Below are 26,785 nucleotides of genomic sequence, written 5' to 3'. Positions count from 1 at the left end.
TTATTTTCTGAAAACAGTTTATACTGACAAAATGATAGGATCCTATTTATTTTGAATAAATTCATTTTCTATTTTAAATTAAATATTATAAATCTGAAAATATATCTAGTCTCACATCTATATTAATTGTGAAATGAATCCTCTCAATTTTAAGTAAAATTAAGAGGATTCAGTTATTTGGACCAAGGCATTGAGCATAATACAGAACTAGAACAGAACACAAACTCCAACTAGCATGAGACTTGATACTGACAACTACCAAACTTAAATTTATTTGTTGCTCACTACACACCGAGAGACTGAGGTGAATCCCAGTGAGTCCCATTAGCCTTGAATTTAATTATAGGAGTAAAAACTGTGGAATAATGTAACTTGGTGCTTCATAAAGACAACAAACTCCTATGGCGTACAATTACACATTAGTTTTTGGTGTTTTGTGTGCCTCACATCAGGTGCACTCTATTCTAGCCTATAATCCGAACAAACTCATCCATATCATGTAATATAGACATCAATTCTATCCACTTTTTTGTTTAGTGTGCCGCTGTTTAACACTCAACACTCTTAGCGTCAACATATTTGATGTCATCCCTTATGTCTTCTAGCTATATTATCTTGTTGAATTTTCTGCATGTGTAACCAATTAAATGGTCCAAACCAAATTGAGTGCACAATGATTTTTAGGAAAGAATATTTTAAAATTATTCTTTTCCCTTCTCCCAAACGAAGGCTAGGATTTTTTTTCTTTCTTTCTTTTGGTAAATAAATTATTCAAAACACAAACTTTGTGACAAACAACCAAATAGATAAAGTGGGTTTAAGACCCATCATATCAAAATTTAACAAGGGAAATAGATTTTTTTGGAGGGGGTGGAATATGGATGCATGACCTCGGCCTAACCTAAGCCCTAAAAATACTAAAAAAACAGACCTCTCCATGAATAGAAGAGGGATCCTAATGGAAGGGGGTCCAAAGTTTGCTACCAACCTTTACTTTAGAAGCTTTAATGACGCATTGGAAAGACTACCACAGCCCAAACCCATGAAATTCCTCAAGAACCTTTGAATTTTCTAATTTTTACCACTCACACACCACATCCGCTTCGGTTCCTTAGAATTTGTTAGGAGGATTTAGTGTTGACAAATCTGATGTCAAAGTTTCTATTGTAATTGCAAAATCTTTTATAGTATTTGAAGTGCTAATTCTAAGGAGTTGGGTCAGCCAAGCTCATTAATATGCATGGACTTTTAAAGGAGTTTGCCTGATAGTTGGGTTGACTAAGCTTTTGTGGAAAGCATGTACTTGGGCATTTCCAAGTGCTTTTTGTAGCCACTTAAATGCCAAACCCATATATATTTGAGAAAAGTGCTATGTTCACAATATTTTCACAACAAATCATATGTGGCAAGTTATTATTAATTTTAATTTGAATCCAAAGCTTATTTTAATTTTTTGTCCACCTATAACAACCAATAACAACCTACCACTTAGGATTTGATGTGAAAGTATTGTGAAAATGTTGTAAACATAGTATTTCTCTATATTTAAATATGGTTTAATTGTAACCCTAATTTAGAGAGAAGAAAGACAGCCACAGAGCTAAGAGAGACTAGATCTAAAAATTCCTAGAGTCTTTCTATCCCAACCATTGAATATTCCTAAGAGGTTTATTGTTCCATACACCAAGATCAAAAAAAATGTTGGACATCTATATATCAAAACCACAGAGCTTTCATCCTAGTCGTGTTGCTGTGGAGTACAAATCTTCAAAAGGTTCTTGGTGTCAGTCCAAGGTTCCGGTCATAATCGTGAATGAGTCACTTGTGGAAGTTCATATATTAGAAGAGTTCAAAGGTTCTAAAGTTGTAAAAGGTTTCCGCAATAAACTTATCTATTATGATTGTAAAGTCTAAGGACAAAATTTTTGTGTTAGATCTTAAACTCCTCTCTACTATAGTGGATTGCTTGTTGGGAAGGTTTCTCTCTAATGGTTTTTTTACTTTGGGAATAAAACAAGAAGGAACCTTGGTATATATTGACGGCAAAGGTACATATTGGGGTGATGGGGCTAACAACAACAAATTGAAGATGCCAATGTACGAAACAAATTAAACATTTAAAACTACAAATATATGATGAGCTCAAACTGGAAAATACCTCTCTCTCTAGAGAGAGAGAAAGAGAGAGAGATTTGTAATGGAAAAAGTATAACTCCAAATTGGTTTGGAATTATCTTCCTCCAATCCATTATGTGGCTATAGAAAAGACAATTCATGAGTAGTTTTAGTCACGTGACTTTTTAATGATCTATGTAATTTATTTAAATAATACACATGGATAGTTTTATAAATTATTACGTAGTGGGTTGGAGTAAAATAGCTCCACACTAATCTAACATTTGTCACATGGGATTTTATATGAAGTCACTTATTGGATCATGGGATCATGGGTGTTAAAATGGGTTTTGTTATTTTTTTAATAAAAAATTATCTCATCACTTAAAAAGATGCCATGTCATTTAAAAATATATTAGATCATTATTCTATTAGTCACATAGTACGGTAAATATTGTGAGTTAAAAGTTAAAACATGTTACATTATTATTTTGTTAGTCACATAGATAGTAGACATTGAGACTAACGACTTGACAATTAGAATGATAACAAATATCATCATCTTTCAACAATAAGCAACTAAGTTTTGCTAAGAAAAGGGAAAAAAGAAAAAAAGAAAAAAAAAAAAAAGAAGAAGAAGAAGAAGAAGATAACAAAAAGCATATGTCATCGAATTTTCCATTAAATAAATTATAAATTTCAAAGATTTAAATCTAGACCATCAATGTTTTTTAGGTAACAAATAAAATACCTTATATCATCATTCCAATTTTCTAAGCATTACTCCATCTAAAACCAAAATACGCGTACGTGAAGAAAATTTTTGGGATGTTAAAATTTAGTAGGAGCATTTTAGACATTACACAATGAAATATTTTAAGACTTATAAGCTTTCATTAGGGTTTAACTGAGAGAATAATAATATGACATATTTGCTTTTTTCTAGAATATTAAGGGGAAAATTGCTTGATTTCAAAGTTTAGAGGATGAATTGTAAACTACCCTAAACATAAAGGATGAAAGTGTTTTTATCCTAAGTTTTTGTTTTGTTTTGTTTTTTTTTTTTTTTTTTTTTTTTTTTTTTTATGTGTGTGTAAAACTGTGTTTTTACTTAAAATTGTACGTAAAGAAAAAAAAAATACAAAAAGTCAACCCAAGAAAACTATAAATGAAATAGTGAATTTTGGCTCAACAAAGTTGACTAAATAAAAAAAAAATTAAAAAATTCTAGAAACACAATAGAATGACACAACATTTTCATAACACCTTTATAATTTTATTATTTTATTTTGACTTATAAATAATTGTCACCTTAGCAGTTGTGAAAATATTGTGATCGACAACAACAAGATGTTTTAACATTTTTACAAGTGAAATACTTGTCAGTAACATTTTCACAACAAATCATAAGTAATAGATTATTGCAGGCTGTTATTGATGGGAAAAATGTAATTTAATTAGTAAGTTTAAATTAGAACCAATAATAATTTACTACTTATAATTTCATTGGCAAGTTTAAATTAGAACCAATAACAATTTACCACCTATGACTTGTTATGAAATTTTTGTGAAAAATGTTATGGATGTAACACTTTTTTTTTTCACAATACCTTTATTTTTAGTAGTGGTTGGTTCTAGTATGATATTTTATTATTTTATTTTGACCTACAAGAAATTAACTCCTCAGCAATTGTAAAAATATTGTGGCAACTTGTTGTGTTAATATTTTATTATATATATATAAACAAGGTAATAGTTCATATGTATATAAAAAAATTAAAAATTAAAAGTGAGTTTGATGGACAAACTATTTTAGAATATTTTTACAAACTATTGATATAACAAATTCTTACTGACATTTTAGCACACTACTAGTATCACTTTTACACTTACCAATAACCACCCACCAAATCAACAATTTGTAAAAAAAAATTGTGGCTCTAACATTTTCCATTTTATAATGTGCAATTCCTACCATTTAATTGAGTTGGTCCAATCAAAACTGAATACATCAATAAAAAATACAAGTAAGCTCCAGGGTTCAATGGAAGAAATATGGGACGACATGTACTATGAATCTATGATTATTTAAATCTGGCTTTCAATAATTAAACTAGATTTAGTAGACAAGCAACTAGCAGACACAATCACATATACAATAAACCAGAATTTATGCCATTTATTTCCTTATTTAGTAGTCATCGAGTTTTTAAACTCAAAGGTATGTCTCAACTCTCAAGTGCCTTTATGCTCCTCATTCTGGATCCTCATGCCATCAATGTATGCCTTCCCATCGAGTTTACGTGAGAGATATCCCCTTAAATAATCTCTCGCACCTATTCTCTTGAATGATGCTGGTGATTCTTGAGTAATGAGACTTGGTGTCGGACCTATCTCTGCTTCCAATCTTGGGCTATAAAACGTTGCCACAGAGAGCCTCTCCTTTGCTGAGCTAACAGTTGCCCGATGCTCGATGCTACCGTAAATTCCATTCGTCATAATCTGCCAAACCACACATGGAAAACCAATAATGGTAGTCTTTGGACTTTGGTAGCTCATTCATATGTTTATTCTAGATGAGTGTATCAAAAAAAAAATTTTTAATTAATTAATTTTTTAAAAGGTAAAATTGCTTTTAGAATTTATTTTCTTTCTCGTGTTATTTATTTTTTATTTTTTGGTTTTCCACAGGGTGTCCGGGCCAGCTTACACGCACATCAACTAATCTTCGCTCGCTGAGGGAGCCTGCTACTGGCCACAAAGTGTTGCAGATACTGAGATTTAAATTGAGGAGCAAATCCAGTCGAATCTTAAAGCCTTACTAATAGTGGACAAGCCACTAGGTTAGGCTTGGTGGTTTCTTTCTCATGTTAATTGCTTTGAATTTGGTGCCCCTTAAAAGATTGAGCATATTACAAAAGTATTTGGTGGGTCCAAGTTAGTGATTTGATTTTTGATTATGTCTTAAAGCTAACTATTAGTATCCACTACAACAAAATGTATTTTTAGTGACGAAATATGAATTTCGTCACTAATAATGAAAAAAATTATAACATTTAGCAATGAAAAATAATTTTCGTTGCTATTATGATCTGAAAAATGGGCGCTAGCGGAGGGAAACTTTGGCACCAACTTAATTAATCTATAGCGACGAAATATTTCATCGCTAAAAGTTGAAATTTTTAGTGACGAAATATTTCGTCACTGTAGGTATTGCTGTGGATAGTATTAGTGACGAAAATCCTTTCATCGCTATAAGGAAGAATTAGCAACAAAAAATAGTCGTCACTAAAAATAATAATAGTTTTGCACTTATATGTTTTTAGCGACAAAATCACATTTCATCACTAAAAGTATGCTTTAGCTACGAAATATGAATTTTGTCTCTAAAAATCTTAACAAAGCTTAGGTTCTTTAGTGACGAAACTGACATTCGTCGCTAAAAACATAAAAAAATACCTTTTGCGACGACGAAGTGAGCATTGGCGGCGGAAAAGAATTCGTTGCTAAAGAGGTGAGTATATTACTTCACTTACCCCCTTTCATTTTATAACTTCTCTTTTTTATTTCAACTCCCAAAAGCCTTTTTATTTTAGCTCCATCAATGCCGAACCACAAACGCCGAACCTGAAGTTGAAGATCTCGACGATTCCCATTCGCAACAATTCTGATTCCCATTCGCGACGATCTCGACGATTTCGATTCCCGTTCACGATGATCCTCGACGATTCTGATTCCCATTTGCGACGATCCTCGACGATTCTTGACAATTCGGACCCTTCACAATGATTCCTGGCGATTCGAACCATTCGCGATGATCCCAAAGTCATCACTGCCGATTTGGACCATACGCGACAATCCCAAAGTTGTCACCACCCTCCAACGACCCTTCGCCATGGCCTTTGTTTGGAATTGGTAAGGTTTTTTTTTTTTTTTTTCACCTTCCCTTCCCTTTTCACTTTTATGTTTATTTGTTTAGGATCAAGGACTGGTGGGAAGACAAGGATTGGATCAAGGACTTGTATGTTTTCTATGAGTACTGTTGTTGTGTTTTGTTTTGGTTTTTAGAAATACAGTGATAATGTATGTTAAAGCATATTTAAAACTATTTATGTTTGTTTTTTTGTTTGTAGTTGTAGGGTTATGCATTAATTAAATGAATATTTATAGTTGACTTGAAGATTGGATGTTAATGTGACGATTTATAGCTGTAGATTATTGTGATTTATGTGTATTGCTTTTGCTTTTATGGTTTCTACTATTGATGTTAGTTAATAGCGGGTGAAAAGTAAGGCTTAGGATGCCAAAGAGGAAACTACTTATAAAGGGGTTTATAGGTTTGCACATTGTTTAAGTGATGAGATATTTCACATTTTAATAAATTCTGTGGTTTTTTCAATGTTTGCTTATGGGTCTATTATTAAGTAGTTTAAAGAGTTCAGTACATGATAACAACTGTCCCATCTATCTTGGTTATGGAATATAAACTCTGTTTGTTATGCTCAATGTGATAAATTACTTGGATATATAGGTCCAATCCATTGTTGTGTTCTCGGAATATGGTAAGCACTTAAGGATTTTCTTTGGGTGTTGCTTTTGATGTAGGTTGGAGTGCTGCCCTCATCACTTTTCTGATTGGTGTAAGCATTACAAATAATATTTAAAACTTGATCAAATAATACATGCATATGAAATCACATACTTTAAATAAGGCTCTAGCTTAGGACTATTGTACAACAAGTACCAATGAGCAGTATCAAGCAATGCATGAGAAAAGTTGTCATCATTCTGCCTACCACCTGTAGGTCAGACAGTCAGTGAAAAAACTATCAATCATTCGCTGGATTCACCAAAATCTTCATTTCTTTCTCTTTGATTATGCATAGTTTTGATTCCATCTATATACAAAGACCAGTTGTTAATATATTTTTTGAGAATGTAAGCCTCTGCAATCGAACCTTCTGATCGAGTTCGGTTGGAAACATATCTTTTCAATTTTCCAAGGTACTTACGAGGAAAAAATATATGAAGTATGTAATTTTATACCACATGGGAAAGATGCAATTGATAGATGCATCGAATGATCTAATTACCTTTCAATTGGGTACATCCACCGATATTGTACCGAGCCTCCTAGAATTGCTTCTCAAGGCAAGTGAACAGCAAGGTGGACCATAACATCAAAGAATGCTAGAAGAAAGAACCGCTCAAACTTGCATAGTATAAGAACTATACGTTCTTCTAGTTTCTCCAATTCACTCCACTTTAGGGTCCTTGAGCATAAGTCTTGCAAAATGCTGCCTAACTCAAACAAAACAATACTAATATCTTTATGTGCAAACCCTCGCAACCCGATTGGAAGAATTTGTTGTAGTAGCACATGACAATCATGGCTTTTCAAATAAGATAATCTACCATTTTTTGTATTCACTGACCTTGATATGTTGGCTGCATAACCATCCAGATACTTAACTAATTTCAAAAAGTCATAGAAACCATCCCTTTCATTTGGGCTTAATGAAAAGAAATCCCAAGGCTTGTCATATGATCCATCAGGACGTTGTTTCAAATGTAACGTGTGCTTAAAGTTGATATTTTGAAAGTCTATTCGTGCCTTGTCAGTGTCCTTGTTTTTTCCCTTAATGCCCAACAAAGTACTGTAAGTATTCTCAGTAATGTTCTTCTCCACATGCATGACATTAATGTTATGCTTAAGCTTTTTATTTTTCCAGTATGGAAGGTTGTACAAAATACTTACCTTTGACCAATTTGGCTCCCCAATGAGTTGTCTCTTCTTGTTACTTGGATGCTTTCCTAAAATTATATTTAGCATTCTATCTAGTTGCTCTTGTATTTTTCCCACTTGTAACTCTAAAGATTTCTTCCGTTTCTCCTATAAACCATTATGCAACCGACCATGTCTCCAACAATGTTCCATAGGCAAATAAGCTCAATGGTTAATGAATCCAATTTTACTTTCCAAAACTTCTGAATATGGTTCATTGTTGCAAGTGTAACAAGAATGATAACCCTTTGTCCTCCACCCAAACACGTTACCAAATCCAGGATAGTCATGTATTGTCCACAACAAAGTTGCACGCATCTGAAAATGCTCTTTACTATAAGTATCATAAGTTTCTACACATTCTTCCCACAACTCCAACTTGTCAACCAATGGTTTCAAGTAAATATCAATCTCATTTTCCGGTTGATGAGGACCAGGAATAAGCAAGGACAACATAAAATATGGCTTCTTCATAACTAACCAAGGCAGTAGGTTATAGGTGATAAGTATGACAGGCCACATACTATAATTGTTGTTCATATTCCCAAAATGGTTAAATCCATTTATAGCCAACCCCAACCTTACATTGCGAGGTTTGAGGGCAAAATCAAGATGTTGCAAATTTAACTCCTTCCACTCCTCACTATCAGCCGGATGCCTCATTATCCCATTGTCCACACATTTGTCTATGTACCATCTCATATCCTTAGCTCTTTGGCCTGACATGTACAATCTCCTTAGTCTCAGTGTCAACGGGAAGTAACACAATACCTTATGAGGAATCTTCTTACCTTGGGCACGTGTATCTTTGTACCTAGGCACCTCACACACCGGACATTTATCAGGTTTTCATTTTCCTTCCAAAATAGAGCACAATCATTTTTGCATGCATATATATGCTCGTATGACATACCCAAGTCACGTAATATCTTCTTTGCTTCATAAGTTGACCTTGGAACCAAGTTACCTTTCGGTAAAACCTTTGTTAGCAATTCTAGTATCATATTAAGTCCCCTATTACTCAAGTTGGTCATTACCTTTACATTTAACATCTCAATAAAAAAATTCAAGATACCATAATCAATGCAACCCGGATACAACTCACGCTTTGCATCTTCCTCAAGTTTGTCAAAATTACGCACTTCCTGATCTTCAATTACATTTCTTGGTTCCCCTCTAATTTGGTCACCTACCAAGACATCGATACCATTCATATGATCACCATCCAACATTTTACTATCATGAATGTTCTCGTTCAATACAGGAGGTTCTCCATGACTATACCAATTAATGTAAGATTGCATAATCCAACGATAAAGCAAATGGATACGCACAATATGAGGAGATTTTCGATAGCAATTCACACAGTAAATACACAGGTACAGAATATTACTACTCAAGTCCACAACCGCTCTTGCAAAATTAATAAATGCATTGACCCCTTCAATATATGGACGACTTAATCTTCCATCAGGTGTCTTACCCATTATCATCCAACTTTTATCCATGTTAGAGTACAATTGCAGGGTGAATGCTACTTTAGTAAAATAAGGATAACTCATGCATAATGTATTCTAACATCTAAGTCTATAAGCTACTTAGATAAAGTTCTATCTCATTCATAAATGTACAAGTCTATATTAATACTATTCATCAATTACAAGTATTGAAATCAATTAAAGTATTATTCATCACATCTAATCAACAAGGTCCATTCACATTTGCAAGAAATGAAAAACACTCTCAATATTAGTTTAAACCACCTTATAACACTATGCAAGCCACCCGCTTGCTCCAACACAACAACCCACCATAAAATTAATCACAAACATCACAACTATAATACTTACAAGTATTGAAATCAAATAAAATATTATTCATCACATCTAATCAACAATACTCATTTATATTTGCAAGAAATGAAAAATACTCCCAATATTAGTTTAAACCACCTTATAACACCATGCAAGCCACTCACTTGCTCCAACACAACCCATCACAAAACCAATCACAGACATCACAACTATAATGCTTACAAGTATTGAAATCAAATAAAATAATATTCATCACATCTAATTGATAAGTTTCATTCACATTTACAAGAAACTAAAAACACTCTCAATATGAGTTCAAACCACCTTATAACACCATGCAAGCCACCCGCTTGCTCCAACACAACAACCCACCATAAAACTAATCACAACCATCACAACTATAATGCTTACAAGTATTTAAATCAAATAAAATACTATTCATCACATCTAATCAACAATACTCATTCACATTTGCAAAAAATGAAAAACACTCCTAATATTAGTTTAAACCACCTTATAATACCATGCAAGCCACTCACTTGCTCCAACACAACATCCCACTACAAAACCAATCACAAACATCACAACTATAATGCTTACAAGTATTGAAATCAAATAAAATACTATTCATCACATCTAATTAACAATACTCATTCACATTTGCAAGAAATGAAAAACACTTCCAATATGAATTTAAACCACCTTATAACACCATGCAAGCCACCCGTTTGCTCCAACACAACATACCACCACAAATCCAATTTCCAACATCACAAGTATAGAGTTTTATAAGTTTTTAACTAGAATTTACTTATTGTGCTCAAGCTAAGCTTACAACTTTCAGAAGAAAAAAAAAAACCTAAGTTATTGCAAACAATGCGTATTTAGCCTACAAAAGAAAAGTTAAATTTATAAGTATTTCAGTCTTGAAAATGATCCTCTTATAAATTACTACACAAACTCATAGCTTACACATGTAATATAGTAGGTTTAAGAACACCCCCACCAGAAAGTGACACATTGTAGGTTCTGATTGTCAAAGAAAAAAGAAGCATTCTTACCTTTACAATTGAAAAAGAAAATCCAGGTAGGTTCTGATTGTAGAAATCCAGGTTGTCAATGGCCGAACCCACTCCCCTTTTGGAACTAAATAAAAAAATAAAAAAAAATAAAAAAAAAAACCCAAAAAAGAAAATATAAAAGAAATGACAAAAACCCAAAAAAGAAAATAAAAAAGAAAAGGAAACTACCCAAAAAATAAAATAATATATATATTTTGTGGCAGCCAACCAAGCTTTGCTTTTGTGAGCCATGGACACGGGTCGTTGACTTACTAAACCATCATAAACAAGCTTGTTTCCCCTTTGTATTTCAAACTTTGAACCAACAAATCACCCACAACAAAACAAACATACCCATTCTCAACAAAAATAAAAATACCCATTCTCTGGTCTCTAAGTCACAAACCCACAACAAACATGAAGGGCAGGTTGGGTACTAGTTCCACTAGTTAATCTAAAGACCTCATATGAAACCTTTAATAAAGTGTAAGAAACAAATCGTGGCCTTAAACCATCTATTGATTGCACTAGTTAGATTCTTCGCAACAGTCCTAAAATTGCAAGGATTCAAAAGTGGAAATGATTGCTAAGAAAGACTTAAGTAAAAAGTGAAAAGAAAAAAAGAAAAGAAGAACAAGAATAGAATTAAGTGGAAAGAATTAAATTACCAAAATAATTTCATGTGTATAAATTTCATGTAAATTTCTACATTTCAATAGGATTTTCAAATGCATCACTAACAACAACACAATACTATAGAAAAAGTAGAAACAATAAGACTCCTCATTAGAATTCGACCCTCAGCTCCCAGCCATCAGAATCCACCACCATTCCTCATTAGGTTCCTCAACACCCACACCCTTTTCTATTTCTTTTTGTAATTTACCAACACCAATATATCCCTTTTTCATTCAAACAAACAAACAAATTGAGTTATTACTACAAGTTAACCCCTAAATAAATTGTATAAAAAAAAATAATAATAATAAATTAGTGAGTGAGAGACCCATATAGAAAGGAAAGCAATGACCCCTACCGCCAGTGCCCGCCACAAGATCGGCGTTGCTGTCGATCTCTCTAACTACATCCGGCCTGGCGATGCCATCATCCTCGTCCACATCAGCCCCACCTCCATCCTCTTCGACGCCGACTGGGGCTCCATCGACCTCTCCATCCTAATCAAAATAATCCAAGGCCCCAAAACCCAAAACCAAAAAAAACAGAGAAAAAGGAAAGAAAGAAAAAGGAAAGAAAGAAAAAAAAAAAAGAGAAAGTGAGAGTTTGAGAGACTTACCGGCGGCAAGAAGAAGGAGAAGTGAAATGGCAACGATGGTGAGCTGGATCCGCGAGCAGAGGTGAGGTGACAATTTGGATCGGAGAGAGTGAGGGAAAGAGAGATCGGGTGAGTGTGAAGTGAAACAACAAAAAGAGTGGATGAATGTGATATTAATATAAAACTTTAGCGACAGATTTTTTTTCATCACTATAGGATACCTTTAGCGACAAACTCAGTTTCATTGCTGATAATGATACGGATTCTTATGATTTTCTTTTTAGCGACGACTTATTTTCGTCGCTGTAGATGAATTCAGTTTGGCGCCCACATTTTCGTTTGGCGCCCTTAGTTCAACACAACATATAGCGACGAAATCTACTTTTCGTCACTAAATGGTACTTTTTTGTGAGGAAAAAATGTTCCTCACTAAAATTCATCACGAAAAATACATTTTGTTATAGTGAACAAGTGAGAATATATATATATATATATATATATATATATATATATTTTTTTTTTTTAAATAGGAGAAAAGGTGGAGACAATATTTGAACTGAGGACCTCTAACTTGAATATCATAATAAAAGAGTATGTTATTGATTTTCTCAAAAGTTTAAATAATTATTAAGAAGTGGGTTTCAGTTAGCTCAATTAACTAAGAAAGTTTATTGTCGGAGAGAGAGAGAGAGAGAGAGAGAGAGAGAGAGAGAGAGAGAGAGAGAGAGAGAGAGAGAGAGATTGCGCTTTCCAATCTGAGAGGCATGAGGGGTGAGAGACTATGAGAGGCATAAGGAGTGAGGGGAGAGAGAGAGTGATATTTGATAGTGAAAAATTAGGGTTTAGATTACTTTGTTTTTTTATTTAAAAATAATAATTTACCATTATAGGCTTTATAGTGATGATTTGTTTTCCTTTGATGACAAATAATTTTGTCACTATATATATATTGATAGAGTTTAAACCTATGACGTTCGCTCTTAATGATAGCTCTTTATCATCAGACCAAAACACCAATAAGTTTTTGGTGTAAAGTGTAGGCGGGGATTGAACTTTAGATCTCTTATTCAACCATCAAAGACTTTACTAGTTGAGCTAACTGAAATCCACACACACACACATATATATATATATATATATTACTGCTGATCGCGCCTTACAATTTCAACCCACGTACTTTGATATTTCACAAATGGGTGACAAAAACATATTTTGTCACCAATGGTACTAAATTTTTTACATATTGAACAACTATATTTGCATTTCGTCTCCTATTATTAGTATTTGGCGACACCTATTTTCTTCTCCCTAGATACCACTTTTCAAGTCAAAATCATTTGTCACCATAGACATCCATGCATCTCGCGCCTAAAATTTTTTTATCGCACCATGGCATATAGCAACGAAAAACATATGTTGTTGCCCACTATAATATATTTAGTGACGAAATCAAAAATTCGTCGCCATGTTTAATATATATTTTTTAAATATTTGGTGATGAATTAATTTTTTCCTCACTAAATGTTATTATTTGGAGACGAAATAATTTTTCCTTATTTGATTTCTTCACCGTAGGCCACATTTGTTGTAGTGGGGGTTCGAACCAAGCCTACATCAAAAATCAATTAATACCTTAGCCTAATGATAAAGATCAATCTATAGTTCATGCGATTCATGCTAAATTTGACGATCTGCTATTCAATGGACAATGCCATGAGTAGGGTCAAAAGGGATAGAATATTAATACATGCAATTTAACCATTGTATGCGGCATGCCCCATAATCAACATATATGATAGAATTCGTATTGGCTACAGAATCCGTTTTGGGTACCATTTTGTCCCCGTTCTCCTTCCCTTGTACCCAAATGTAATGGCTTACAATAAATCTAGATACATAATAAATATGACAAGCTCTTCTTTTCACAATGGTTGAAGTGAAAGTCTGATAGATTGGGATTGAAATTAGTAATCTCGATACCTAGCTCGACACCTTCAATCTATCGAGCTTTAATGAATTCTAATACCTATCTCAATACTTCTCGATCTATCAAGATTCGTAGATTTTGAACTACCAGATCTGTTTTCGGCCCATGATGATAAGGTCTTTCTAGGGTTTCATGGTCTAGTTTTCCAAAGCATATAAATTCTATCTTTTACTACTGTTATCATTCATGCAAAGATATACAAGGACCTAGAGAAACTCATATAGAGATACACGCTTCACAAGAGTTGTTGCGACTTCTTGTGTGTCTTAGGGTTTTGTACCAAGCTACTTTTAGATCTACAAGCATGGATTGAAGAACTTTGCATCAAACAACAACAATCAAGTTACTATGTTGTTAGTAATGTACTGGGATTCATACAAAGAGAGGTCTCTACATGAACAAATCTAATTGAGGATTAGAGTAAAGGTTCAACTATAGGTTGGTATTTTGGAATAGGCCAATGGAGTAAGATTTCTCACACTTGCAACTGCTTGTTTCTTGATTAATGGATTTTTCGAAAATGATGACTTGAAATTTACCTAGTGGGGCTTTTGCAAGCAAAGGTTTTCCCCATTCGTAAACAAATCACCGTTTCAAATTTAATATCCGTTGCACACTAATTTAGATTGGTAATTTTTTTGTGTTCTAATTTAATTTGCACATAATTTGATCTAATTAATCAACTTGAGTAATTGGTTAATTAATTGAAGTCAATAATTTTTTAACCGAACATATATATATATATATATAATAAAAGGGATATCAGTGATAATTCGATATTAAAATGATTTTGTACTAATCACAATTTTCCAACTCATATATAGTGAAAAAGGGTGATCGCAATTCATTCATCACAAGCTGGCCTGAATATAATAGTGATTATTAACACTAGTACTAGTTTGCACTCATAAAAATAATGACGTTTTCCAGTCACTCCGGTAACATTTATTTCCTTATAATAAGGTCTTAAAGGGTACTCTATTCACATGAATACATGTGTAATATGTTCAAATACTTTCATCTTCCTCCTTTTAGATCCTCATGGCATCCACGTACGATTTGCCATGGAGTTCACGGGAAAAAAATCCCTTGAAGTAATCTGCAACCCCTATTCGTTTGAATAATGCAGTTCTCTCTGGCTTAACAAGGCTTGGTGCCGGTCCCATATCCCCATCCAGCTTTGGGCTGTAAAATGTAGCTATAGAGAGTCTTTCACATTCTGAATTAACTGTTGCTCGATGTTCGATGCTACGGTATATACCGTTCGTCACAATCTGGAAAACCACAATTAGGTAGTTTGAGCTCCCATGATTAAATACATAAGCTTTGTGAATTATTGTCCTCCTTATATTTAATATATTATATATTAGATATGTATTCTTTATCTTGTAACATGTAGACTTACAGTGACATATGAAATAGAAAATATATTTATTCGATGCATGAGATGCAAACTCTTGACATTTATTTATTTATTTTCCTTATGTGCTTAACCTTTGTGCATATACTTTGTACACATTAATAACATTATCCATACTCAAAAAAAGCATTCGAGATATTTGAAGGGGTAAACCTTGATTTGGTTTTTGACAAGATATGAAAGTTGATTACGACCAAGTCAATTACATAAAGAAATGGACCAGAATATTTTATTTTCTAAAAAAAATGTTATGCCATATAGGTACCTCCAAAATATCTCCGATGTTGACAACAAAAGCATTTTGGAGAGGTTTCACGGGAATCCACATCCCATTTTGTCTTATCTGGAGACCTTCCATTTCATTGATTTGTAGAAGGATTGTTAGACCAACTGCATCAGAGTGAGAATTGAGGCCAATAGCAAGCTCTGGTTGGGGACATGGAGGATAATAGTTCATCCTCATGGCTTGATGCCCTTCTTCAAACAACACTTTCATATCCACAGCTTCCATTTTGAGAGCTTTTGCCATGAGGTCAAGGATTTTCATGGCAAGAGCTTTTAAGTCAAGAGAGTAAGCTTCTAAGGTATCTCTACATTCAAAGAACATATGGCTCAATCCTTAGTAAAAGGGAAACCAAGAAGGAGTACTTTTCCAAAGCAACAACTTGATTTGATTTCTGGATAGATCCTATAATTAGTTGTTGTATACAAAAAATACTACAAAAAATTATAGAATATTATCGAAGTACAACTCTCTTTGCTCACATAAAAAATTTGTCATGTCATGAATTTAATTAGCGGTATCTTTTTTTTTTTTTTTTTTTTACACGATAGAAATTCTACTCTAATCTAATTTAAGTGTATATGTGTGTGAAATTCCTTCCTAAATACTTGAACCCCGACCCTTGTCCCCCACACCTTATAAGCACTTATACTTGTAAAGTGACCATCACACCAATATGTGAGCAGGAGTACACATTTATTGCACTCTCAAAGTATTTATAATTACCATACTATTGCTTGCCCATAGTTGTTGCCGTATTAAAAATGGACTATAAAAGAATAGTAATGATAGAAACCAAACATTTTTCACAACTGCTTCCATGATTTTTTATTTATTTAACATGAACTCATCATTAACACCACTTTTATTATGTACCGTTCACAACAGATCATATCATAATATTCTAATCTTGGAATAAATTTTTTATTTGGCACAAGTATCTCATATTTTGTTAGTATTTGGTTGGTTGTTAATATTCTAATCTTAGAATAAAGTTGATTAATAATGTGAATTTATCAATTCTATCTTTTATATATATTGCATACGTAATTGAGAGAGACAGAGAACCTGAATGGAAGAGGGAGCTTGGGAAACAGGTGAGGCTTCCTTAAATAAACAGGAAGTGTGATCATGTAAAACATGTCTGCCCAATCAAGCTTCTGCTCCTCAGACACAACAAAGGCTTGCCCAAAGCCCTCTATATCTCCAGTTTGTTGCGAAAACTTCTTCTTCTCTTCCATCGGAAGATTAAAGAATTCTTGAATGCCCAACTTCACATTCTCTAACAGTGAAGTGCTCACCCCATGATTTATTAACTACAATCAATCAATCTTTAGTTAAAGCCAAATTTTAAGGAGATACAAAGAAATGATACTGAAAATTGAAATACTCTTCTTATTTTAGTAAAATTACATTTTTTTTTTTTTTTTTTAACTCTATAATTTAGGAAGGGTAATCAATCATGGTTCTCATTGAGTTTTAAAAAGTAAAAAATTAAACCTATTGTTTTAGGATTACTCAGAAATTAAACCATCAACTTATATTAAATCTCAAACACAATGTCATACCATTTAAATGGGTTGGGATTTAATTTATTACTTTTTATTTTTAAGGGTATAATTTGAAAATAAATTTTGTATAAATAGAGTTTTTCTATTCTATATGAATATTGGAAATAATTCTTATTACGACCATGCAAAAGTGGCACACGCACAGAACAGTTGAGGGAGGAAATTGTTTACTAGTTATAATTAATAAATTTAATCTTAGAATTTTTTTTTTTTTTTTTTTTTTTAATATTTGGTTAAGTACAATAAAAATGATTATAACGTCTTTAATTTTGACGAGGTGAACCAATTCCATGTTGATTTGCATTACATGTGATGATACCCATTTATATATCTAGCCCATTTGTTTTAGGTGACTTTCTTTTTGTGTGTCATTTAATAATTTTTTTTTTAAATACTATTTGAAAAAATCAACCATTAGAGCATTCCCATTAAAGGTGCTAAAAATGCTAAATACTATTTTTTTAGCATTTTTAGCACCTCAAATGATAAAAGTACACTTCCATCAAACATGCTAAATGTTAAAAAATTTAGCACCAAGCTACAGTGAGCTGTTATCAATAACAACTCACTGTAGCTGGACTGTAAAAAAAAAAAATATATATATATATATATATATATATATATATATATATATATATATATATATTTATTCACCAATGGATCTATTTCTTTTCTATCTCTCTTTCCTATCTCACTTCTCTCTTCCGTCTTCTCTCTTACCTCTCTTGTGGTTCATGGTCTGTTGTGGTCTGGTGTTGTCACTTCTTCCAAAACCCGATCTCTGCTCGTCGCTGATCTCTGCATGTTGCTGATCAATAACAGCTCCTCATCTGCAACATTACTAGCTCGTCGGTGGATGGACCAGTGGTGGATGGGTTTATGGTTTAGGATGGGTACAGTTTTGTGGTGGACTGGTAGTTGTGGATGGGTATGGTTTGGATGGGTATGATTTGTAATTTTAGATGGGTATAGTTTTGTGGTGGACCGGTGGTGGTGGGTATTTGTTTGATGGGTTTTTGCGGTGGACTGGTGGTGGTTGATGGTGGGTGGGTATGAGTTTTATGGTTTGGTTTTGGGTTTGGGTTTGTGATTTGATTTTGGGTTTGTTTTTGTTTGTGATTTTGGTGGTTGGGGGTTAAGGTTATGGGCGGTGGTGGCTGTGGTAGTGGGTGTGGGCGGTGGTGGTTGGTAGCAGTCGGTGGCAGGTGGGTTTTGTAGTGAGTTTGAGAGAAGTCAGATACACAGAGAAAGAGAGAGAAAGAGATAGATTGAGAATAAAAAAGAATTAAAAAATAATAAAGAAATAATATTTTAATGAAATGGTAAAAAAATATAAAACTTTTGATATTGGGTGTATTGAAAAGTGATATGTTAAAATAGATAAAGTCGGATTTTGAGATGTTAAATGCTAAAATATTTGCATTCTTTGATGAGAATGCTCTTAGATTACATGTTCTATATATTATTATAACATGTCAAATTTTGTATGAATTAGATATTATTCACTATTTAAATTTAAACAATTTACCATGCTCGAAGTTACACTTAGGTATATATAAAGACGACCTAAGCTTGAATCTTTCTCTCCCAATTAAGATGTATAAAATAAAATGAAAAAGAAAAGAAAAGAAAAGGTATTACAAGTAAATCAGTGTTTTGTATATGGGTGTGAATCGGACCCACCAATCAAATGAAACCCAACCCAACACTTCAAGTTGATTTTTGTGGGTTGGTGGGTGGGGTTGTGTTGGAATTTTATTTTAAGTCCCATTTTGGGTTGGGTTTGGACCTTGGGTTGATAGTTTTTTCAACCATCTTACCTCTCACCATATATATGTTTACTTTATTTCCCTTATTGTCATTTTTTTTTCATTTATTTGGTATTTTGAAAATTATTTTGGATGAATTTGAAACAAATAATATAATTTAAGAATAATGTTTTAATTGTAATAATTTATTGAAAAAGTAATTAAATATTTGATAAAAGTCCAACTATGTACAAGTAATAAACATCTAAACACAATCCACCAACCCAACTCAATCTAACCCAACCTGACCAATATAGGTGCGGTTGGATTGGTTTGAACACATGTAATGAGTTGGATTGGGTTGAAAATTTCTCATCCCAACATCCTTGGATTTGATTACAAAACCCTGCAACCCAACATAACCATTGACTTTTTTGGTTAAATTACTTTTTTTTCCTTAAAAAAAAAAGAAAAAAAAGAAAGAAATTAGATTGCTTGAAATTATTTATTCTTTTTATTCACGGTTGGCTAGCATCACCCCCCCCCCCCCCAAAAAAAAAGAAAAAGAAAAAGAAAAAGAAAATAAATATAAATAAGAACTTCATGAATGAAAGAAATTTTAAATTATTAGATTGCTTAGGAATTCTCTATTGGACCGCTTGATCTGATCATAGTTTCACTTTTCAGGTATAGTATAAAAGGATTAACCGAAACAGAGAGAGAGAGACCTGAAAGAAACCCCAGTGTTTGCAAGCATGGTGCAACTTCTCCAGCTCCTTGTCCATGAGATCCTTGGAAGTTAAGCTTTGCATGTCGATGACTGGAACTTTGGGTAACGAAGAGGTGTCAGATACAAAAGGAGGGTCTTGATCCAGCCGTACATATCTTGGTGGCACTGTAGTCAGTGCCTCCTTCGCTAGCTCTTGAACACAAGGTACCGGAAGAGAACTCCCCAGATTTGTTACTTTTATTTCTTCCATAGCTGCCAAATACACCCAAGGCCACAAAGCTTTGTTTTCTCTCTCCAGTTATTTTGGCTTTTCACTGCTATACAAAAGAGTTGAGAGTAAAGTACTAGATAACAGTGATAAAAATAAAGAAGAAGCTGGTACACTTCAACACTTTGAGGTACTTCTATAGTTATATGGGTTGTTTTTTTCCTTTTTTTTAGGAACTACCCAAAGAAGAAGCTTGTTTGTTTATTTTTCGGACAGAGTGCTACAAACTCAGTTCAGTTGTAGCCTAAGATTTTAATTTCCACTTAAAAAATTAATGTTGTAAAATATTTTGAAAATCTAACCATAGAAATTTGGATTGCAAATTATTTATATTCTTAATACACATGTGAAATTCCATGCATCAGATTTTGTTTATTATTCGATTTATAAACTTATTTTTAATACATAATTTCATACTATAAAACTTAAAATTTAAATATTTGATTAATGATATAATTATTAATTTTTCATCTTTTGAAATTTTGGAAACATAGGAGATATAGGAAGAAAATGTAATTAGATTCAACAGTAAATTTGTCAATATTCACATCTAGTAAGAAGATATTAGATGGAATTGTAACCTTATAAATTACAACCAAGTTTATTGCAAAACTTTTTCCTTATTCACATGTTTTGAATTTTAAATATTTAAAGTCAAAGTCATACGGAATTAATGTTTTACTCTTACACGTAGTCTATACTATAAATTGATTATGTACATTGAATCCACTGATTTCAGTGGAATTTGATAAGATTTGTAGCCTAACTCTATTCTAAACGCCGAGAATAGTCCATAGGATAATGAAAAAGTGATATTTAACGATCCCATAGGATAATAAAAAAGTAGTACTGAATAGTCCATGAATGTTTGAGTCTTTTTCTGATAAACTGGATGTTTTAGTCCACAACCAGCTGCAGGGTATGCTAAAAGTATTCAAATGAGACATATAGCCATCGGAAATAATCAAATAAAGATGCATCAAGCATTCTCTGTGTGCTAGATTTATTCTTACTTTTCCTTATGTTATTACTTTATCCTTATTTTCCAATAGAGAATTCCAAATTGGATATTTCCATTGATTGTCTAGGAAATACTAGGATAGGTTTGACTGGATAGGTTTGATTTCCTGAAAACAGTTTATAGCGTCAAAATGTTAGGATCCTACCTATTTTGAATAAATTCATTTCATATTTTAGATTAAATATTATAAATCTAAAATATATCGGGTACAACATTAATTTTAATTGTGAAATAAATTCTCTCGATTTCAAGAAAAGTTAAGAGAATTCAATAGCAAAAATATGATTAAAAAAATTACCAATAACAAAAATATGATTAAAAAATATTAAACTCAATCAATCAATTTTACCTAAAACAAACAACTTAGCTAGCTCTTAAAAAAATTTTAAACATACTAATTTTGTCCTTAGCCAACACTACTCATCAAAGATGCTTCATAAAAAATAAAATAAAATAAAAAAAATAAAAAAAAAAAAACTGTAGCAGCTAAACAGCATAGCTAAAGGCCAAAATGGCCGCATAAAACCAACAGCAAAATCACCCTCTCTAATTTACAGCCAATAGCAAAGTCATCCTCTCTAATTTCAAGTCCTGACTCCAGCCGTGGCACAAAGGGAGGAGTTCTACCAAATGTACTGCACCTAACATGTGACTTTATACAGACAACTAGCAGACTTCAATTTATTTGGCAAATCGTAGTGAGTCCCATTTGGCAATTTATGGGAGTAAAAAGTAAAAACTATGTGGAATAATGTAACTCGGTGCTTCTTAAAGACAACAAACTCCTATGGCGTACGTATGCGTATCAGTTTTAATTTTGGTATTTTTTGTGCTTACGTGCACTCTGTTCTAGACTATAATCCGAACAAACTTGCAGATAACATGTTATATAGACTTTTTCCCATTTTTCTGTTTCGTAAGCCACTGGTTAACACTTGACACTCTTAATGCCAACAACATATTTGATGTCATATTTGAATATTCTCCGCATATAGCCAAATGGCCCAAACCATATTCAGCACATGTTGATTCTTACGGTTTCTTTTTCTCTTTTTTGTAGATAAAGTATTCAAAACACAAGCAACTGGCTTATAGTCTTAATAGATAAGACTATAAGCCAGTTTTTGAAAAATTAGGATGGTAGAAAAAAAAATTTTAGTTTCAGATGAAAACTCTAAAAAATCTGATACATTATTGTAACCAAAGAACAAAAAATTTGGAACATTCTTGTAAATATTAGTAGCCGAAGAATTCTTTGATCTAAACAAAATCAACAATCCTAAAAATATCATCCTTAGGACCTTAACTTCTAGACAAATCAAAATTCAACTGGATAAAATGCAAATCCGGTCTAAAAAATTTACCCACAAAACAATCTCAAATCAAAACACATAAAAAATCTCAAATTCCTAAAATTTACTCATACCTTCTCTTTCTCTCTCTTTTGCTCTCCACCTCTCTCTCTCTCAGCTCTTGCTCTCTGCTTCTCTCATTCTTTCTCTACACTGGTTCTACTTTTAAATCTTTTGTTGGTGGCTTATGCTTCCTTCGATCTGATCAGTGATCCGTCTCAACTCTGTGCTTTTTAGGTATAGACTATATGACTTTTCCTCTGCTCTGCACTCTAAAAATCCAGAATCCAAATAGTGCCGTGGTTTACTGGTTTTGTACATGGAGGCTTATAGTCTTATCTAATAAGACGTGGTTGTGGGCGGACTAGAGTCTTATGCCTCTTATGTCTTTCTCAAAGAAACAAATCTTCGGCTGGGGCCGTGGGTCTTAGAGTTTTGTCTTTCACATATCTTTTTTTAGGTAATAGGATCGGTTTTGGCTGGGCTTTCCATTTTCGGCTGGGTTGTAGGTGGAGTCGTACATCTGTCTGGGCTTTCATATCTTTTTTTTTTTTTTTTTTAATCATGCGTTTTTATATTTTTTTGCTGGTTGAGAAATTGAGATCGATAGATTCTTGTTATTGTTTAGTAAAGCTAGAGCTACAATAGTACTTTTCTATATACATAAGGTTCTATTGCTTTATATTTTGAGGTTATTTTTTATTTCAGTCATTATAAATATATTATAGATAGTGTTTATTTTATATTTAAATATTTTTTTATTAGAAATTTCTACTAGAAAATATGTATTTGGATATGAAAATTTTTTAAAAAGAAGAGAAGAAACATTAATTGAGTCTCAAAAGGGATCAATGAATATATTTGTTATTAGTAATAAACAAAATACAACGCCAAATTTAGATGAAAATATCACAAATGAACAAGAAATTCACCAAAAAAATTTAGAAGATAATGAAAAGGAGATGCTAGAAGAACTTGAATACAAAATTTTAATTAGTCAATTTGCATCTCAAAAGGTAAGAAAAATAGATTTTAAATAAAATATATTATAATATAAAAATATTAAATAAATTTTAATTTAATTAATACATAAATATAAAAAAAAAAAACTCAATTTTAATTCTTGTCTAAGGCCCAAAAATGTGTAGGATATACTAGGATAATTTAGCCTTTGGACTTTGCAGTAACTTTAACTGGATACGTTTGATTTTCTGAAAAAAGTTTATAGGGACAAAATGTTAGGATCCTACCTATTTTGAATAAATTTATTTTATAATTTAGATTAAATATTATAAATCTAAAAATATATCTAGTAACACATTAATTTTAATTGTGAAATGAATTCTCTTAATTTTAAGTAAAATTAAAAGGATTCAGCTATTTGGACCAAGCATTGAGAATAAGAACAAAGATAATTAGGTAAATTAATTATAACAATTCTAATACTTCTCTTGAAGAACGTAATTGTTTCTGCCTTTATGTTAGTTACATTTATTACCTTTTAAGGAAATAATATTTTTTCATTATTTATAATTTTATAGTTAAAGATAGGATAATTTGAACAATGAACATTTCCAATGGAAACACTAGTTAGAAGGTGGCAATTAAATCTTGGCAATAAACTGTAAACCATGTGTTAAATCTTACAATTCACTCGACGACAATTAGCTAAACTAGCCACCGTAGGGTATGTGGACTCGATCAAATGTTAGGTGTTGCTGGACACTTGCTATTTATGTTGTACCAAAAATGAAAGAAAAAGTGGAGTTTTCAAAAAGTGCATAATAAAAAAATGTATTTTCAAAAAGCTGAGTGTTTGATAAAAACTGTTAAAAAGTGCTTTTTGAAAAAACTGAGTGTTTGACTAGCACTTATAAAAGTGGCAGTTTGAGGGGTAAATTACCAAAAAGGACAATGTATATATAAGAGCATCTCCAGCAGGTTAGACAAATTTTTATACTGTTTAGACAATCAACAGTGACATTTATCTTTTGCCTACCCACTTTTTCAATCTTTATTTTTTAATCAAATTTATTCTTTTTTAATATTTATTTTTTCTTTTTCTATTCATTCTCAACAATTATATTTTTCAACAAAAAGTGTTACATCCATAATATTTTTTGCAATACTTTCACAAGAATCATAACAAAATATTATATGGAAAGTTGTTACTAGTTCTAATTTGAACCCACCACTAAAATTATATTTTTACTCACCAATATTAGCTAGTTACTTAAAATTTATTATGAAAATATTGTGGTAGTATTTTTAAATTGTGATTTCTAATTCTTTGCCTTTTTTTCATCCATACGTTTCCTTTTTCTTTCTTTTTTTTTTTTTTTTTTTTTCTCTTGCATTTTTTCCACCACACACATATACCATTAGTACATCCTCTCCTTTTTCTTTTTCTTTACTTCCACTTGATTCCAGAAGCTCCTCACTCTTTCTCTTTTTTTTTTCTTTACTTCCACTTGATTCTAGAAGCTCTCCGACTCTCTCATTTTCTTCTCTCTCTCTCTTTTTTTTTTCTTTTTCTTTTTCCACTTAATTCCATAAATTCTCTAGCTCTCTCTATGATATTTGATTCCATAATCTTGCTTGCCCTTTGGTGTCATTATCTTCAAAGTTCAAACACACACAAACACGCATGGAGAGAGGAGAAATCGTCTTTGCTCCACCACACCGCCACTGTTGCTCCTCCTCCTCACTGCGGAGTGCATGCAACTAGGGGTCATATTGGCTTCTCTTTTTTTTTTTTCTTGATCATTTATTGTTGTTCTAATTTATTATTATTTTTTTTCTGTTCTTGATCTACTGTTGTTGTTGTTTTGATTTTAGATTTTTTGTTTAAATTATATTAGTTTTATGAGAGCAAGAATTTTTTTGCTTTTATTGTTGTGGTTTGATTAATTTTAGGATTATGTTTTTGAGTTTGTATTTTGATTATGCTTGAGATGAAAGGCATGAGAGTGAGCTTTGTGCAAAGGGAGAGCAGAGAGATGAGATGAGAGGCATGAGAGTGAGCTTCAGGCGTGAGAACTGATGAATTTTTATCAGAGTATTTTTGTAATTGACCATCTAGCCCAACGGTATTGTTCAAATGTGCATTGGACTTTTTTGTTTTATGGACCTCCTCAACTCCATAAGGTTTGCACGTTCTGAACGCGTTTTTTGCCTTGGCCCAAAACGCAACTTTTTGGAAAAAGTTGCGTTTTGGGCTGAACCAAACACATAAAATCCTTCAGCTTTTATAAATATGTGCGTTTCAGCTCCTAAAAGCTGAAACAAATGCACACAAAGAAGAAAACTAGAGTATATGAAAGGAAAGGTGTACAAAAGCGTGAGGAATGAAACCTTATCCAGGCCCAGTTTAGTTAGAGACTTATTAAGCTGAAAAAGGTCAGTTGGCACCTTCTTTTTTTTCTTTTTTTTTGGTAAAAATAATAGCTTTATTTCAAACCTAGTGAGCCTACTGATTTACAATTTTACATTGTGCGTGCGTAATTAAATTAATAGCAATTTCTACTTCACACACTCACTTAAATATATAGTATATGTACTCATCACTTTTGCACAAAAATTGACTTCAAATCATGATTTTAGTTCAAAAAACTTGAGTACTAAAGTGAGTGTGTGCAATAAAATTTTTCCTTATTATTATTATTATTATTTTTTTGGTGTGAATTGAGGATTTTATTGAAAAGGAAAACAAAGATATAAAGACAAGATAATGCTAGGATAGTGATACAAATGACCAAAACACTACAATAGAACTTAGAACATGACTAGGGGTAGAGCTATAGCTAGGCTTGGGGCCCCTAGCCACTCCAAAATTTTAAAAAACTCTTTTATTTTATGTATAGTTATTAAAAAATTTAAATATTTAGTTACAAAAAAATAGAAGTTGGCCTCCCAAATATTGAAGTTAGTCCAATGATGCTCTTAAAAAAATAATAGATTTTGTCAATTGGTCTAATAGTTATATATAGAGACAAAGTAGTTTTTGCTTTCTCAAATTCCCTTTTTTTTTCTTTTTCTTTTTTTTTAAATATAAAACTAGACAACTTTTGTAATCTCATAAGGTTTAAAAGATGATAAGTTCCCTCAAAAAAAATTTAGTAAGAATATACATATGTCATAGTTGATTGTTTTGTATATAATATATTTATAAATTATGACCTAGCTAATCTAGTATCAAAATGATGATGCCAAAAATCGTCAATGAGCTAAACAGTCCTCACGTGCTCTAGACAGAACTTGCGAAATAAAGAAAAGAAGACCTTGCAGAGAGTACTGGTGTAGTATCAGCCAAATATCTTCCGAAGGTTAAGTTAGAGAGAATTTCTACAACTCTAGA

The 26,785-nt window shown here is 32.3% G+C and overlaps 1 protein-coding gene across 1 annotated transcript; it reads right to left on the bottom strand.

Moving 5' to 3' along the window:
• Positions 1-14,786: 14,786 nt before the first annotated feature.
• On the bottom strand, positions 14,787-22,937 carry LOC126726373 (protein SRG1-like). The gene is made up of 5 exons (XM_050431621.1): positions 22,503-22,937; positions 19,786-20,101; positions 16,807-17,054; positions 15,721-16,045; positions 14,787-15,309 (listed from the first exon to the last, which is right to left on the bottom strand). The coding sequence occupies exons 2-5, from the start codon at positions 20,035-20,037 to the stop codon at positions 15,067-15,069; spliced, it is 1,068 nt and encodes a 355-aa protein (XP_050287578.1). The 5' UTR covers positions 20,038-20,101; positions 22,503-22,937; the 3' UTR covers positions 14,787-15,066.
• Positions 22,938-26,785: the final 3,848 nt, after the last annotated feature.

This window comes from Quercus robur, chromosome 5 (genome assembly GCF_932294415.1).
Source record: "Quercus robur chromosome 5, dhQueRobu3.1, whole genome shotgun sequence".
NCBI lineage: Eukaryota > Viridiplantae > Streptophyta > Magnoliopsida > Fagales > Fagaceae > Quercus > Quercus robur.
Note: the sequence above shows the minus strand (reverse complement) of the source record. Positions and strands in the feature narration are given on the sequence as shown.